General features: G+C 30.7%; 1 protein-coding gene across 4 annotated transcripts in view; it reads left to right on the top strand.

The window, feature by feature from the left end:
• su(w[a]) (suppressor of white-apricot) overlaps positions 1–19247 on the top strand; it is a 58046-nt gene that overhangs the window by 28275 nt on the left and 10524 nt on the right. For all 4 annotated transcript variants that reach the window (XM_067276390.1, XM_067276391.1, XM_067276393.1 and 1 more), the window contains 4 exons: positions 10788–10910; positions 11385–11446; positions 11545–11743; positions 18262–18356. In XM_067276390.1, coding sequence (XP_067132491.1) covers positions 10788–10910; positions 11385–11446; positions 11545–11743; positions 18262–18356 — 479 coding nt within the window. The remainder of the gene's footprint in view (positions 1–10787; positions 10911–11384; positions 11447–11544; positions 11744–18261; positions 18357–19247) is intronic.

Here is a 19247-nt window from a genome sequence, read left to right as displayed (position 1 = left end):
TAAAGTTTTATGTCGTCCCTGTACATGAGATGTGACAATGTAAACTGTGTTGTTTTTCATGTCTGAAATTGTAACAATATTGTGTATTGTTTAACATGTTGGATAATGGGTTCAGGGCTAAGAACCAAAGGATTCAAGGAATCTCCTTGAAAAATTTCTCACCTAATGAAATTTTGGTTTGTCTGTATGGAAGTGTTATGAACCCTGAGATGTAGTGTTGTTCTCCAGTGCTACATAGTGTTTTGGAAGAATGCAATGAGTGATGGATGTATTTTGTAGATGTGTAGAATATGTATCAGCAGAACACCGCCAAATGCTTTCCTGTAGTCTATATATGCCATGTGTATGTTGTGTGCTTGCCATAGAACGACTGAATCTATGAGTAACTGTTCTTTGTATCCGCTGTGATTTCTATGGCAATCTTTTTGTTGTTCCATAAGAATGTTGTGTTCTTCAACATGTTTGTATATTTGTTTGCAATACAGGATGTCAATAGTTTATAATATGTTAGAAGACTTGTAATTGGTCTGTATTGTGTGGAATCTGTGGTATTGTTGTTTTTAGGTTTCATATAGGTGATGCCCTGAGTAAGAAATTTTGGCATGTTTTATGGATTGATGATGATGTGAGTTAGGTGTTTAGCTAGTTCCTGGTGCAGTAATGTAAACTTTTTGTATCAGAAATTGTGAATGTTGTCTACACTAGGTGTCTTCCAGTTGTGTGTTCTGTTAACAGTGTATTGGATGTTGTATAGGTTATTTCAGCACAGGGCATAGTTGGAATGTTATGCAAGTTTTTGTTTCCCTCCTCAATCCAGCCTGCATCAGCATTGTGTATGACAGCACTGGACCAAAGAGAAGACCAATAATTTGTGAGTTGTTGTTCTATTGGTGTGCCACTGTGTTGTGTATCAGTGGCTGTTTTGGCACTAATTTGTCTGTAAAAGAGTTTTTCATTGTTTGTAAATAATTTGTTGTTTTCATAGCAAACATGTTTTGTATCATTTGAGTCTATGTAAGTTTTTGTTTTAGTGTATCAATGTATTCAGTAATTGCTTGTTGTGATTGTTTTGTGTGTGTTTTGATTTTCTTGAAAATGTTTTTGAGTTGTTTTTTTAATTTGGGTGTTGTTGTTTTTAGTGTATTGTGTCAGCCTGCCTAGTTGCTGTCTATTGTCATTTATTTGTGATTCTATTCTTCTTTGTCAGACAGGCCTGTGATAGAATTGTTTTGTGTGTATCTGTCTGCGGTTGTATTTTCAGTCCATGGTGAGTCACTACTGTGACTGCCCCAGCATAAACTAATGTATGAATGTCTGAGAGTGTAGAAATTAAATGAATGTAGTGAGAAGTAGGTGAGTGTTTACATAATTTATTGTTTTTCCCTCTACCTTAGATGTGTTGATTTTTGGTATTCATGGTCTTTGTGTGGGATCTGTGCCTGTATATTTAGTGAGTGTTTCCTGAAATATAAGTGAAAGTGTATTAACTAAATCTATGTCTATGTTATCAGTGATGGATGAAGAAGTGTCTTTTGTATCATTAGTGGTAATTGTGTGTGTGCACTATAATCATTGCTTGTTGCTGGATTATTCTGACAGGTTATGTGATCTTCATTAATGTTAAGTTTCTGTCTGTTGATGTATTTGATCAGCCATGTGTTGTTTGTGAGATAAGGTTGTTGTGTATAATTGTTCTTTTTTGATCAACAACCCTTTGTTCGGTGACAGTGGGATTGAGTATATTGTTGTGGGAATCTATGGTGTAGTTGTTATCTGTATGCTGTCATGTTTGTTTCAAGTCTTGTGATGGTATAGTAAGTACGGGCGATAAACTCATTCATATTCCATTGTCCATTTCATCTGTTGGCTTGGTTTTCCAGCCTTTGTTGTCTGTGGATGCATTGCCACAGAAACACCAAGGCTAGGTTGGTTCTGTTAAAGGCATTGCTTTTGCCACTGGTAACCAAGGGAGACTGTGGCCTATTTTTCGAATGTGATCCTCTGCCTAACCCATAAATGTGGACCTTGTTAACCTGGGTGATGTCTGAGCTGGTATCAAACTTACACCTGGTTAGTGTTGCTCCCAGGCCAGTTTTCACCAGGACAAGTCAGTTTTTAAACTCACGGTCTGGATTAATTGTTAATTTGTCTGGTTTTCATAGAAATTGTGAAATTATGATGAAACAAAATAAATTTATAAAAATATTTGAGTATTTTATTTTAACAGTTAAAGACTAACTTCATATCCCCTAGCCAAACTTATCCTCATCTAATCCCTAGGTTAAGAGTGGCAGAAAATGTACTTTTAAAATTTGAACTTGCAAATATCTCTGACAAATATTAGGTTTGTTTCAACACAAGTTCCTAACTGGTTTAAAACTGGCATGTGCATTGTTCAGTTCTTGGCTGTAAAATGACCTTGCGCATGCCTCATACAGTTTCAAATTCAAACTAATCAGGGACTTGTGTTGGAACAAATCTATTGTCTGGATCAGCATTCTTGAAAAGGTGGCAACACTAGACCTGGTTACTACCATGGTAAATATTTTCACAGAATGTGGGTGTGGTCACACTTAATTTCATTTCTCCCCATAGATCTTACTGGCATGGGTGTCCCTACCAGGAGCTTGTGCTTCAGTTCTATGGATCAGTAAAATTACTGGCCTCCCTGCCACAACCAGGTGGTGGCCACAGGAATAATTATTAAATATTATTATTATTATTATTTTTTTTTTTTTTTTTTTTTAATTATTATTAGTTTTGGGTAAATTGTAATGGGGTGGAAATCAGCTGTCTTTTGACGTTTCCTAGTATGTGTAAAATAAAATAAAAAATAAGTAGTTTTTCCAAAATTTAAAATTCAATAGTCAAAATGATGTAATCACTTGCTACAGTACAGATCAATTAAAACATACTTAATCAGCTCTATAATTGTCTCTTATGCATGAGTGCTATCATAAACTACACGTAGAAAATTATATGAAAATTTATTTATAAAAAAAGTATATCACTTGCCTGTTAACATCAAATCAAAAATATTTTGTTGCTCATTGCCTAATCATGTTTCATAGCAATAAATTTTAACTTGTGCCAAATATTTTTGATGATAGTTATATGATAGCATAACAGGATTTGATTGAATCTGTAATATATGTTCTAGATGATAATTTATTTTTGAAAAAAAAACGATGGATTTTGTATTTTTATGTGAAGTACGGTAGATGCCACTTATTAAAATCACAGTTATTGTTAAGAACTATTTGTTGTGATCACTTTTCAACAAGACATTTGTGCATTTTCTATGCAACATTTTTTGTTTAATATGATCAGTTTATGAACTTTGTATTGGCAATATCACTGTATGCTGTTTCAGACATCTGTAGGCAGTCTCCATATCTGTGCCGTATTAACCATTTCAGTTATCCTCTTCTAAGAGCAGTTGTTTACACAAATGAAATCTGGGACTGTAGATCAGTAGCAATTTGTACTTCATCAAGTCCAATATGCTACACATCTATCAGCTGATTACTGTACATTTATACATGTTTATAACAGTACATTTATAATATAAAAGAAGCTTTAGCGTTATCCTATACCTAGTTATGTTTTACAGAAGATAAATTATTTTTGACAATTCTCAAGGTTTATACACTATTGTAAAGTAGGGTAAAGTGGACAAAATGATTTATCTTTGAAAGATAAATTGAAGATTTTGGAACATTATAATCATTCAACAACGAGTGAAAGAATTGCTGAAAGTTGAAAATCTCAATCTTTATTGTACTTATTTATGAAGAAAGAAACAACATTGAAAAAGTGACAACACAATTTAATGAGAGCAATGAAACTAAAACATCATTATGGAAATGATTGGGAGATAGATACAGCTTTGGTTATGGTTTATAGAAATATAAGAGAAAAATACAACAATTAATGGGCCACTCATTAATCAGAAAGCTGAAGATTATGCTTAAAAAAAGGAACAGAAGGGGCAAAAGAACTTTTGCAGTAACTGACAGATGGTTTTTCTTACTGGAAAAATTGAAAACAATGTTTACAGAAAGATGCATGTAAAAGAAAGAGAGGCAGATTTCTCTTCAGCAAAACATTAGTTGGTGAAAGAGTGGTCTTTCTGAATACAGTGAAACTTTGATCTATTGTTTTTGGCAAGACTTGCGGAAAAACAGTTGACATAGGAAATTTGTGACATCAATGTTTTTGTTGTTTATCTGGTGTGAAACATGTATTTTGCAGTGATAAGCCTATACGATGTCTTTCTGTAATGCTAAACAATATGGTGCTTGCATAAGAACATGCATTTATTCTACATTTTAAAAAATTGTTAAGAATACTTAATATATTCATATATTGGAAGAAGCCAATCAGAAATATTCAATATTGTATAAAAATCATTATTTATATGATAAACAACAACATAACATGAACATTTGCCATTACTAATAAATCTGAAGATATCTATGTCAGTATGAAAGATTATGTGGAAAAGTGTGTTTCTAATTTTTCCAGTAACCAGTTTAAAATACATCTTTATATGTCACAATCTTCATTTGAATTATGTAATATACATATAATTTATGATGACAGTCATCATAACTTCTCTTTTCAGCACTCTAAACCTCACTGCACTATTGCTGCAGCAACTAACTTAAAGCAGAAATAGCTGAACTGTTTTTTAACAAAGTGGCTTTAAGCAGTTTTACTAGAAAACATGCCCAATATGTACAATAAAATAAAATACATTTAATTGCTGTGTAAATAATTGCAAGAATCATTCAGGAAAAGACAATAATCTCTCTCTCTTTTTAGACTGATTACAATGTTATACACGTGCTTTTATTTTCAGTACATGAAAATCAGTGTTTCAATTTAGCATTCTCTATTGTGGATGGAACAATTGATGTGAGATAAGTTTTCTTTTAGTTAAAGTATAGAACAAACATTGTGGGAAAATGAAGAATATGGGAAAAATTAACATTATATGTTTGGGTCCTACTTGTAATTAGAGAAAAAACCAATGGATGCAGGAAAACAATTGATATGAGAATGATAGATTGAGGTTACACTGTATTTTTACTTTGAAATGTTTATTATACTAATAAAACTGTCCTTTATTTTCATGCTATGCCCAAACCTACTTATTCAAAAATGAACAAGCACAAGGCTATAAGATTTTCAAAGAGTGTCTGACAAACATAAGTTGTGTAAACATGGCAGGAGAGAAAGGAGATGTGATGATGATAGGAAAAACCAAAATCCTCACTGTTTTCAGGGCCTGAGAACATTATCAGTTGCTTATCATTCTAATGGAAATGCTTGGATGACAGCAGCAATTTTTAACAACTGGTTGCTAAATGGGACCAGAAACTTTAGTGCAAGATCCTTCTGTTGGTTGACAGTTGTGTGGCGCATCAAGTGACGAGCATTTTGTCTCATAAATCATATATTTTTTTACCCAATACAACACCACTCATTCAACCTTATGAAAGTATGAAAACCTTGAAAGTATGAAAAAATTTCACCAAGAAATGTGCAGTTGACTTCTATAAGACGTTAAAATCACAGAAATTAACACAGGAGAGATGTCAAAAAGCATCATTCTTCTAGATTGGGCTTTGCAATTAAAATAAATGAAGGACCTTGTCTTGAAATTTCTGGTTGGCCAGATGTCAGTCAATGTGTAAAGTAGCAAGTCCAGTTTGCCATTATTTTCCCATAATTGTATTCTTTTGTCCATACAGTTCTTAGGTTTTTCATGTTTTTATTCTAAGTAAGCTCCTGTATTTGAAATTTATGAATGTCAATGTGCTGAAATCACTTTCACAAATCCAAGTTGATCCAAACATTGTAAGAATTTTTATAGCCAATGCTGTAATTTTGGGATATTTTTATTATTGTACAGCTGTTGCTGTTGTTTTAAATTCACACACTTACAATTTAAACTTTGTTACATCTGTATTAAATCACATTTTTCTTTTCTCAAGTCAGATGTGATTCTACTGTTAAAGGACTAACAGCAAATCATAGCACAAAATGTCAACTAAAAACTAGACTGAAAAGGTAGTGAGAATTACTCAATTGTTGGCAAAATATTTTGTTTTTATCACTTCCTTTAATTTGAAGCAAAAAGTCAAAATTTCACTTCTTTAATCCCATATTCTTAACATTTTTCCTTTACTTAATCACCTGACATTGTTATAAGAAAGCAGTTCAAGAAGCTTGGCATCAACTTCTTTCAAAAATTGTTTTAGCTGCTTGCGTGAAAGTATCAATTTTGATTATAGAAAGTTAGCTACTTAGTTATTTCGTTAAGAAGAAAATTTCGAACATACTTTGCAATAGGTATAATACAATGATATGAAATAAGATTTTGCTTTATTTCTTTAATCCTGCCAGCAAGACCATTTCATTCACCTATCATGATTTGAGTGCCATTGCCATCTGCTGTGTTGATTTTCACTTTTAAGTTCATTAGACAATAATAATACAGGTATACTTCTCCTTACGTCAGTAATTGGTTCCAGGAGAGGCGATGTAAGTCAAATTTACTTGTGTAGTTACGACGTAAGTCGAAACTACAGTGGAAAACGCCAATAATGAGCACTTAAAGACCACTAAATAAGACAACAACACAGAAACACAGATGTTTTCATGTTTCGTTCTCTAGGATTTATGATGATTATATTAACATTTACTGTAAATGTACGTATTTTAATATGATTTTATGTGCTTTTAATGCTTTTCTAGTGACATTACGACTTCAATGTTTATGGCGGACGGATGTAAAGTCAAATAAAATGACTTAAACTTGATTTTTATTTTTCCATATACTTTTTTGACAAACGACATATAATCAAAAACGACGTAACTCGAGGTATACCTGTAATTATAAAACTTCCTGTTCCATCTGTTGTGTTCAAACACTGAACTGTTTTAGTACTAAGGTGCCACCATATTCTGTTTTTAAATAAATTTGGTGATTTTAATTGTTTTCGAAACAGTGACTCAGTTGCGAAATTTGAGTCAAAAACTTGTTCCAAAGAAGATATTCACATATCCAGAATAAATCTAAAACTTTCAAATGGCTTTAATAATACTGGGCTCTACCCTAAATTTTAGACTAGCAACATTTGGTTTTTGTCACTTAGCAATTGTGCAATCATCAGACATAGGAAAACAATCTAAAACCACACTATTTTGTGGTATCCACTTGCACTTCAGAGTTATATCAGAAGGAAATCTATGAACCATTCTGCATGTGAGTAGAGACTGTTGATACTAAATGTCACTGAATAAATATTTATTTATTTTACATTGAATTTTGAAAATGTCATCAGGCAGTTGATTTCCATCCCCATTACATAACAGACCCAAATAAAGCATTAAAAATACAATAAAACAAAGAAAAAACAAACAAAGCTATAACACAATACATAAAATACATATATGGCAGAAAACTACACAAAAATACATATAAAGTATCTTTATTAAAAAACAAAAATTCATATATTAAAAAAAATACAGTTTATATGTATGTATATATATGGTAGTATGATTTAAAAAAAAGAGTAATTGTAAATAGCAAAAAAGTGTAAATAAAAACTAAAAAAAAATACTTATTTATTTATTCATTATTATTAAGTATAAATTTAAAAGTTATGTAAGAAATGTTGACACAAACACATACTTATAACGAGATAATTTTTCATGAAGTAGACATTCCATCAGACCCATACTACCTGCTATTGAATAAAAAGAAGATCTGTATGACAAAGACAAACAAAAATGAGGAGTACAAATACATGTAATGTTGTTGGGAGTAATTAGGATAACAATAGTAAATACACAAAGGACATTGTTTAGTCATTACAAGAAGTCTGCTATTTTCAGCTTTATTGACAAATTCTTCTACAGGCAATAACTTCTACAGAAATTATTAATTTTTTTTATAAAAGTTTAATTTTTATGTTCTTCAGTTACTGTGAGCCAGTTCACATAACCTCCGGCTAGATTTTGTCTGTGGGCTGCTATTTACAAAGCCTAGTTCCTAGATATTCATCTTAAACGAAGATGGAATAAAGTTACATCAGTCATGATTGTAAAGTGTTTTAAGCGTGGGATTTACTAAAGCTGCAAACAAAAATGCGGCCGAAGAGGAAGTGGAGAAAAACAGTGATGGTTTAAGTCTCAACAACATGTCAGTGTCCAACTTCAATGTTTGGATGAAAATTGTCAAAGGCATCTGCACTGAAGAACTCCTTACAGAAGAAACCTGTTCTACTGTAATGAAAGAAGTGGCTACAATGCATAATACTGGCAGTTGAAGAAAGTGATGAAGAGGTCAACATAACTAATTCTCTAATAACCACTGAAATTGCAGCAACTACTTGAGGTCTTATGATACAATGTGAATACAGTGTCAATGGAATGGTTTACTAATGCAACATTTATGCAAACATTTTGTCAACAATTTGTTATGTAAAGATAATCAAAAATAAATGAACTTTTTACCACTTGAAACTGTACAGGATAAGTTGTATTATTTTCTACCTTTTTTGGGTTTTTTTTTTTTTGTTGTTGCTTTTTCATTTATTGCAATCCTTGGTTATTATGGTCACTTTGACTTGATTTTGATCTGATCATAATAAGTTGGCACCAATATAGTGTAAAAATCTTTTTAAAATTTTAACTTTCAAATAAAAAAAATTATTTTCTTATATACGTTTTCAAGATTAACAAGATAAAAGTAACACTTTAATAATAAATGTTATAAATAGCTTTGTGTTTATTATTTTCTGACACACACATGATGCTATTTATAATTTTATCAGAATCATTTGATCTTTATCAGTAATGGATATCTGTTGATAACAATTGAATATCAACTAGAATGTCAAGATTGGAAAAAAAAATTAGAGATGATAGAAAAAAAATACTGTATTGGAAATCATCAATCAGAAAAATTAAAATATGACGCTCTATATTACTAGTATTTTATTCTTTTTTAATAACCTATGTTTTATCATTATGCCATTCTGCCACATCATATAAAAGCAAATTTCCACCTGTGAATTTTTTGTTTATATAGTTTATATAGCAAAATGATAAATTAAAAAACATTTTTATTTTTAAATTAAAACAAAATTTTTTTAAGTTTCTTTCTTATCCTAAATAAACGACATAATGGCCAGATTAAGATATAAATAAATAAATAATTTTATTCTTAATTGCTTGAGTTTATTTCAAACTTAAGTGAATTTTCGTATCCTTCTGAAGTTAATTGAAACACTCAAATTCTGAATACTTTGGACAAATGAATATGTATAAAGTTATATCATAATAATAATTTTGTTTGAAATTATAAAACTAAACTATTGAACTAAATTTTAAAAATTGAATTTTGTTTCATAAGTTAAGCAGATTATAGATTTCAATCTGTTGATTTAGGATTGCAATATTAGACAAACAGTTTGATTTGATCTATACTTTTCTGAACTGATGATTTCATAATTTTATTGATACTATATGATAGTTGATTGATAAATAAAGTGTTCTATAGCAGCATTCCATGAAGTTTGAGGATAAAAACATGTCACCATCATTTAGTAGTTACAAGTATCTAGTCAGTATGTAGATAAAAGTATCTGTTTGCATCATTCCATAACAAATCAAGTTTAAATATGAATTTATCTTCCTCATTCCCCTGTCACTAATCGAATTTTTAATGTTGGAAGATTCTTGTGAAGAGATAGGATCAATTATGAAGTGTTGTGAAACCTTATGACCCCTTGAGATATGTTTACAGAGAAAGGCAAGAAAGAACCAGCTTTTTCCTTCACTCTGATAATGCAAAATGTGCCGTAAGGAAATAGAATGATCCTTAAGAATCTGAAATTGCAAGTTATTCTATGTCCTCTTTACAGCCCAGATTTGTTGCTATCTTAGTTCTGGTTGTTCCCAGAATTAAGAGAAATGGAAAGGTTACTGATTTTAATTGGATGCTGAAGTTCAAACTGCTGTGTGGATACAGATCAAAGAAAAACCAGAAAGTTTTTTATGCACATAATACAAAATATGGATTGAATACTTGGAAAATAATGTTATTCTAAATGGTGATTATGTGAAAGAATGAATATATTTGAATAAAATAAATGAATTTTATTACTTTTTAAACTGGTCGTATCCTTCTGAAGTTAAATTGATAAATAAAACCTTTATAGTTTGTTTTATATTTATTATATGCATTTATACTATACAGTTGAACCAGTTATTTACACTTCTCGGGGATTTCCAGAAAAAGTGTAAATCAAGAGAATATGTATAATTTTCTTTTTACTCAAGATACTATATACTGTATTTTTATCTTTGACCCTATGTATTTTTTAAGTTAGAGAAAAAAATTGAGTCAAATACAGTATTAAAAAATACAGTAAACCATTGTCAAAGTACACAAATGTATTGGAAAACTTTACATTAACACTATTAATACTATAAAAGATGGCAAATGACAGTAGCATCACCTAAATTATTAAAAATCACAGATTTATCAATAAAAATATGTAAATTATGAATATAGAAAAAAACATATAAAGTAATTTATGGGGAAATTTAAACATAAACTATAGGAAAAAAATTTAGTCCAGAAAAATATGACACCAATTCTGGGATTTTTTTATATATGTATATATGGAGTGGAGTTTGGCTGATTAATATAATAATATATATTTATATTTATGTATAATAATAATAATTTTTGTGTAATCATTTAGAAGAAGAATTGAAAAGATTAAAGGCAGCTTTAGCATCTGATGGTGCTTATCATGAAATTGGTTTTACTTATGAAAATGAGGCTGAGAATACCCAATCATCTACTTCTTCAGAAGAAATTAAAGGTAAGGAAAAAATTTTTTGATGAAACAAATTTAAAAAGTTTTACAGATTTGCTTATAAGAACGAAATACTTTATAACTCTCTTGTTTTTATTTCTAATTTGTTTTATTTTAAAAAGTACCAATGTTTTGTGTATATTTTTTTCTAAAAATTTCATTAAAGTTGTAATCTTTCTTTTTACTATTTTTTTAAATAGTATTTTAACCTTTTAAGATTAAAATTTGAATTCATTTATGAAACTCTCTAAACATGACTACTGTTTGGTTATTTATGCAAGGTCTAAATATTTTGTTGGATTAAAACAAAAACTGTTGTGCACCAGATTTTATAAAAGATTAAAACTATTAAAGCTAACTAGTTTATCACTCTTAGACTTTCTAACAATAATTATTAAATTAAAAAAAAAAATATCCAAGAAACATTAAATTATTTGTTACAAATCAAATTCATGATTTTAATAAAAAATATTTTTACAGAAGAAGCAGATGAGCAATATGTAGTTCCTCAAGGACTTACCCTGCCTAATGGCATTCAATTGGTACGTTGTCAGATTTTTATTGTATTTTTTATTTATACTGTATACTTATATAATTATTTATGTATTATATATTTTCTAACATTATATACTTTTTACAGCCTCCTACAATGAAATTGCATACTATAATTGAAAAAACAGCTTTGTTTGTAGCTCAACATGGTGGCCAAATGGAAATTATCATTAAAATGAAACAATCTTCCAATCCACAATTTGATTTTCTTTCATTTGATCATGCATTAAATCCTTACTACAAACATCTAGTCAGTAGCATCAAATCTGGAAAATATGTTCCATTAAGTAAGTTTGTTATAAACAGATTATATTTTATTATTATTAATAAAATTAATTTTAGTTATCACTAGTCTGACAGAAAAAAAATTTAATTGTCAATATATCTTTGAAATATTAGAATCATATTTTTAGTAATATTCTTACTAATTTCAGTTATATTTATATAGTAATAAGGATGTCATTTAATGTATTTATTTTAAATTAAAGTTAAATTTGTTTTTTAAATATTTGGATAATTTAAAATAGAATTAAAAAGTGTATACTCCTAACCATTTAAGGATTAACTTAGATTTCTGTCTTTGGAAAGATAAACAACTTTTAGTAATATGTCCATACATTAATTAGAAAACAATATAAAATTGGAATGAGAAACTGCTAAATTACAGTTTTGAACTGCCAAACTTTGGCAGTCTGTCTAAAGTGTTTGCGACAGAACTAACCCAATATTAACAGGGCTTAAAGTGACTCTCTTTTTTAGCTTTTTTAGCTTTTTTCCATAGCTCCTCTCTTTTTTAGCTTTTTCTGAGAAAAACTCACTTTTTTAGCTTTTTTCACTTCCCATGTGAAATTTTCTTTCGTAAATGCGCTCAGGAGCGAAATAGCGACCAGCACGTCCCCATATGCTTTATGGACCGTGCGCGACATGATAAGGCACTGTCGTATACACATATAGTGTACTACATTTATATAAACTAACAAAACGAGGAGCTTCCCAAAGCTTGATACTCTGCACATGCTGTAGGAATTTGCACGTGGGTTCTCCTTGCTTGTATCCTTGTGAAATACCGATCTCCGCGGCACTTCGATATAATCACGCTGCATTAAGACATAAGTACACTTCTAGTTCAGCGTTAAGAGTGATTTTTATACAGCATTATTTTTAGCATTTGTATTTATTTAAGTGCAGTGGACAAAAGAAAGAAATAGATTTTATTTAATACTAACAGTAGAAACTCATGTTTTAGCAACGGAAAATCGTATAGAACCCAATACTTTCTGAAGTAAGTTGCTAAGCAAACTTCTTCCCAACCGCCTGCTATTCTTTAGCTTAAATGATGACATTACTCGTTTTTGACTACCGTAGAAAAACCAAAAATAATAATTGTTGAGCGATAATAAATTTGATTTCTACTGTTATTATTAAATAAAACGTTGTAGGACACTCGTTTCAAAGCTTGTATCTTTCTAGCACTCTGTAAAATTAAAGATCGAGCGAATCTCGTGCCAGGAAATACAAGATTTTAAACTAATATCCTAAATATTAATAACTTCTGTAGAGACAATCTTTAGACAAAGACAAAAGTTTGGTTTTAAGTGGGTGCTTATATATTTGGCATGCACCATGGTTTTCTGTATTCTAACGGTGTCCTTCATTTTCCATTTCGACAGAAACTATAAAACTCGTCACGCACGTGCGCATTCGAACAGCTGCGGTCAATCCGGCACCAAATTAAAAAATTAATTTGTAAATATTTAGCGTTGAAAAACCGCTATTTTCACTTTAATCTAGCTTTTCGATATGCTTCTAGTTGAACTCAGTCAAAAAATTAATTTAATTATAATTTATTGAAGATTTTAATTTTTTAATATTAGAAAGTAATTAGCATAAATTACATGGTGTCATGTCTCATCTTCGCTCCCGTTCAAGTTTATTGTCCTATACATGCGCCGATGTTCGTTTTTACTTCTGCTGGGGTTTTATTTCAACCTCGACCGTTTGGTTACGCAAAGTGGGGAGATGGGCGTCACGTGATCGCATACCTGACTTTTTACAAGTTTCCTTACCTCGAAAGAAACTTATATTTTTTCTCGATTTTAATTATTATTAACTAACTTTTTTGATGGATTCTTATATCCTTGTATTATCTAAAGTTGCAGATATCAATGCGTAAAACTTTATTTAAAAAATTGTTTTTCTTATATTTTAAAATTCAAAAATAAATTAAATATCGGAAATGCTAAACTATAAGTACAGTGTGTTTTACATTATCATTGCGAACAGATACAGCCAATTATTTTATAAACGTATTTATTATTTTAATTTTTATAAATTATTTAATTTGATGCAACGTGATCAATTAATTACTGTGGCGCTGTCGCGTCAGGCCCATCCTAGTCTCGTGTAACAATTAATTAATTTTCGTAACTCTCACCTGACCGAGACGGTACGCCAGGTTTCTTGTCGTATGTCCAATCAAGCAAAAAGTCCACTAAATCTGTCTTTAGATTTTATTCACACAAAACAAATCAACTATTTACATTATTTCGGTTATAAGAACATTCCACTATGTTTCCGCGCCTTTTGGAACTTAACAACTTTTTTCTTGGTGTTGCCAACTCTCGACAAAAAACCAAAATTCTTGCCATCTAGTGGGATGAACGGGTCAGGCACGTTCACATGGGCGTAACCAGGAAGGGGCATGGGTGGGCACGCCCCCCCCCCCAGTTAACCTGGTGCCCCTCCCCAGAAAATTCTTCTTCTTCTTCTTATTCAATTTAATATGGAGATTATAGCCTTTGCGGCTCTCTCTCCGACCGACGTTGCCAGTTGCTAAGCGAAACGGCTAGTGAGGCTAATGTAGCGCTCCAGCGCCGCCACGTGTTGACTAGGAGTGATGGAGGTCAGCGGCCAGTAGATAGGTGTCAGCGTGCGCACCAGAGACATGTTTAGGGTCATCATGTTGCCTAGGTCCTTGTGGGCTATAGTGTATTTGGGGCAATGTAGCCAGTAATGAAGTGTAGTTTCTGCTGCGCCACAATGGGGGCACCCCGGGAGTCGTGTAGATGCCCGTGAGTAAAGGAAAGCATGTAACGGGGCCGTCTCGGTCCGCAGCCGGGCCAAAAGCGTCTCCGCGTGGCGAGAGGACACACAACTGTACCTCCATGGGGCGACAGGGCGTAGGTGGTCCTGGCCTTTGTTGCGGAGCACCGCTAACCAGGAATCCGTCAGGGTGCCAATGGTGGTGTCCTGCAAAGCCCGGGTGAGGTCGCATGGCATGAGGGGTTTCCAGATGGAGCCACAGATCGGGTCCCCAGAAAATTACAGCCTCTAGGCCCCCCATAACAAACTCTGGCTACACCAATGCGCGTTAATTAATATGGAGGCGAGACTCGATTCAATTACTTTTTCATTTCAGACGTTAATTACAGTGTTATTTTAATGTAATTTTATACATAATGTATGTTTATTATAATTAATAAATCTACATAAGAATAATATCTGTGTCTAATAAAACAAAGCGATTATAAAAATAAAAAGCGTGCGTTCCATCTCGATCTTTTGTAAGTGAAATTTTATGATTTTAATTTTTAAAAAATGAGATTTTTATTTATAATTTCTGTAATTTGTTCTATAAGAGCAAAAAACTAAACTTATCAAATATCAACTCTCTGTAAATAATTTCATCATTTACTTATTAACGTCAGATTTGTTAAATTTCATGGGATTGTATTATTTTTCAACTTCAGGGTAGTAGAAAGCTTTGTATATTTTCTCCCATAAAAGTAATAGACTCTGCTGGTTCCCTACTGTGAAGGACAACAAACTGCTAAATGTTTAATTACATTGTTTTCATAAACTCTCTTCTCTGTCAGTTGTGGGTCGAATGACTAACAAATTGTTTTATTGTATTCAGGGTAATAGATTTGTAAGACTAGTATTACCAGTAATGAATTCTGTAATTTTATTTTTAATCATTTAAAAAATATTGATAAAATTACCAAATAAATGATTGGGTCACAATTACTAGTGGTATTGCTATATAACAGACATGGGCAAATGCGACTCCGAGAGCTGCATTTTTGAGTTTTATGTGGCTCTTGCTGAAAGTGTTAATTTCTGCCTTTTATTATTATTTTTAGTTTTATTTCCACAATTTTTTGAAAATATGTTTATTAAAAAAATTCAATACTTGTTTTATATTATATAATAAAATTAAGGTACAGAACTGCAGTACAGAGTAAAAAAGTACAGAACTGCGGCTCCCATGCATTTTGCAAAATTTACATTTCGGCTCCCACTTTTGCTTGCCTACCCCTGCTATATAATGAACATGCAACCCACTGATTCTGCCAGAAGTTGTTTTTTTTTCTTCTTTAATTACATTTTTTTTAATGAAGAAATCAAAAAATGTACTTTGAAATAAATGGCATTTGAAATTTGGCATGTTATATGGAAACACATTCTGGTAGTTATGTTACTATTTTATTTGCTTTGCTGTGTAATGGTGGGAATTCTGTACGGGGCACATGAAAACTTAATGCAGGCCTGTTCTGGCTTAATGCAGTTTTACTGGTCACTTTTCTGGAGTATAAACTCAGCCTAGCTATTTTCATATTTAATCTTATCAGTCCACTTAATAATCAATCTAATATCATACGCAATGTTATTGATACAAAATGTGTGCGCGTTTGTGTGTTTTTTTAATAATGCCTGTTTTCGTTCATTTTAACACTATTAGCTTTTTTAGCTTTTTTTCAGTGTGAACTCTCTTTTCTCACTTTTTTTTATTGCCATGACTGCTTTAAGCCCTGTATTAACAATTATCATCTTAATAGAAATTATTAAAAGCTTATTCTGGTAATCAGCATTTTGCATTTTTAGATAAATAAATTAACTTTTAGTATTGGACCTTTCTATATTTTAATTAAATCATTTGGTTTTCTGTAAATTATTCAAAATTTTGTTGTTAATCATAGTATTAGATGTTTCTGGATGAAACATAAAAATAATGTCTATCATACAAATCTACCAAAATTTTCAGCAAACATTAGATTAGAATAATTCATTTGAAGAATTGAAAGAGATTTCATAATTTTTAAAACTTCGAAGTCTTTTTGCTACTTTGAAGATTTGAAATATAGTAAAACCTTGTTTTCTGGTTACCACAGTTATGTGACCATCCCTGAAATTCACCTACAAACCTGCGTAAGTTTTAATACAAATCAAATCAAACTTCATTTTTAAGTGGCTGAGATAGGTGTTTTTAAAATGACATTTATTCCTATTTGTGGCCAGCAGAATAGGAAAATCAGTGTTTCTAAACTCAATGTATTGTTTAACACCAACTGAACACTATTTTAGAGTCCAAAATGCATTTTGGATGTATTTTATATATATTATACATATTAGTTGGGCAAATTCTCTGGGCTTGCTGGGCACGCTTAAGAGAAAGTTTTGACTGTCGATATACTTTTTATATGAAAGCAAATATGGCAATAATAATTTATTCCAACGTGTAAACTCTTTTATCATTTGTTTGCTTTTACATTGACAGCTATCGGCTAGCCGTTTTAAGTCAGTGCAATGCTTGCAGGAACTTTATCACTTGCTCGTGTGGCATCATTCAAACTTCCACACTTGACGTCATTCATGTATACAAATTTGACATATGTGACACAAACTTGACGTCATATGAAGCATTTAACACAGCCAGATAGTATCAAAAGCTTGTGGTACCCAGTCAGCATACATGTATTGTGTACACTTTACATATGTTTCATTGTCTGAAACCAAAAGCATTCTTCTCGCCAATTAAAGAATACAATTTTCAAGCTATAATTTTAATTATCTTCTTTTGTTTTTAGTTACTTTAGGTATTTTTTGTTTTATATGATTTCATACTTGCACACTGCTTAACCCTTTGAACCATTGATTAGTTTCACCCAATTTTTACATTTCGCACTTACCTACTGCAATTTTTGGAAATGACTTTGATTATCTTCTGGTCAAATTGTGAGCTACAAGCACCATATTTTTTACCAGAACCTGGCTTTTAAGAAATGGACAGTCTTACAATATTGATTTAACACTCCATCTACCATACTTTCAGAAATTTGTAGCTGTTTTTCTATGAAATGTCTTGTTTTTTTCTAGATTTTCCAGCCATTTAACAACAGCTTTTTGACAGTCTATTTCATTAATTTAAATTTAATTTGTATACTAGTACTTTTTATATATTAACCGGACTTATTATACTGGAAAATATCTGCATCCATATTTTAAAAAGTACTAGTATACAAATTAAATTTAAATTAAGATAAAAAGGACACAAAGGCATAATAATTAATCTATTTCATTCATTGTTTAAAGCAATAGCATAGTTACTGTAAGAAAACTGATAATAGAATTCTATTCTACTTATTTAAAATTGTTGCTATGGCAACAAACAGAATTATAAATAATAATAAAAAACTGAATACCTTTTGAATTTTACAGATTTCTATCATTACAGTCCTTATTTATTTATTTAGTTTGTTAGTTACTTATATGTATTTTATTTCATTTACTTTTGTTTTTCCTTCTTCTGCATTTTAAATTTGTATGTGAAATGTTTCATTTTAAAAACATTCTGATGCCATATTACACCTGATGGCCTATAGAATTTAGATTGAAAATGTTTGTAATGATATAAATATTTTTTAGCAAGTTTAAGGTGGTTATGAAAATTTCTTTAAACTTTCTACTTGAAAGATCATATATAAACAGAAATAATTGTTTATATTTTTAAAAATTTCTTTTTCAGAGGCTCCAGTAAAAGATGACGACGACGACGACGATGATCCTGATGGCCATTATTTACATCCTAGTTTGTTTGCTGCAAAATCTGATAACACTCCAGTAAGAATATTTCTAAATAGTTTAACGAAAGGAAGAGCATTCTAATTTCGTTGATTATTATTTTATAAATTAATAATTGTTTTAATACATAAGTGCTTAGGTCTCATTAAGAGTTTCCTTATATTCTGTAAAAACATTTTTAAATAATTTTTTTTTATATGATATATTAAATTATGATTTCAATCTTTTTCAATAAGTAACTAATTTTCACACAGAATAATGATCTTCATACCAATCAAAATTTGTTCTAAATCAATATTTTTACAAATTGTTTTACATTAATACTTTGTTTACTAATGATGAGATATTCACCATGCATTTTGTCCACTAGAGAATTTTCAGGTTTTTGCAAATGATGATTTTTTTTTCTTTGAAACTGCATATATGAGCATATGGGGAAAGATAAAAGAGAGTTTTTGGATTTGTCAGGGATGAAGAGTCAGAGTCAGGAGTTGAGGAGTCGAATCTTTTTATATGAATCGCAGTCAATCTTAAAAAAATACTGAGTCAGGAGTCATTTATTTTTTTTACCGATGCCCCCATCCCTGGATTTGGTATTGAAATGACTGATATACAGAAAATAAAAGTTACAATAGTGAAACTATCAGCAATCTGTCATTATTATATTTGCTTGTATAGTTTTAAAAAGAAAAGACAATTACTTTATTATTATTATTATTATTATTATTACTACTACTGTACTCAAAATCTTTTATATGTAAAAAGTAGGTACAGTTGTATCTCATACTTCCAATGGCACTAACTTTGAATGATACTTTAAAATTTGAACTGCATGCACAGAGAAAAATGTGCTGAAACATAAATGCAATCTATTGTGTCCAAGTCATCTCTCATTCTTGCTTATGCTTGTATGTTTTCAGTCCTTTTTTT

Source organism: Centruroides vittatus, unplaced genomic scaffold (genome assembly GCF_030686945.1).
Source record: "Centruroides vittatus isolate TY-2023 unplaced genomic scaffold, ASM3068694v2 contig_689, whole genome shotgun sequence".
Classification (NCBI taxonomy): Eukaryota; Metazoa; Arthropoda; class Arachnida; order Scorpiones; family Buthidae; genus Centruroides; species Centruroides vittatus.
The sequence above is the reverse complement of the archived record's forward strand: the minus strand, read 5'-3'. Positions and strand labels throughout refer to the sequence as shown.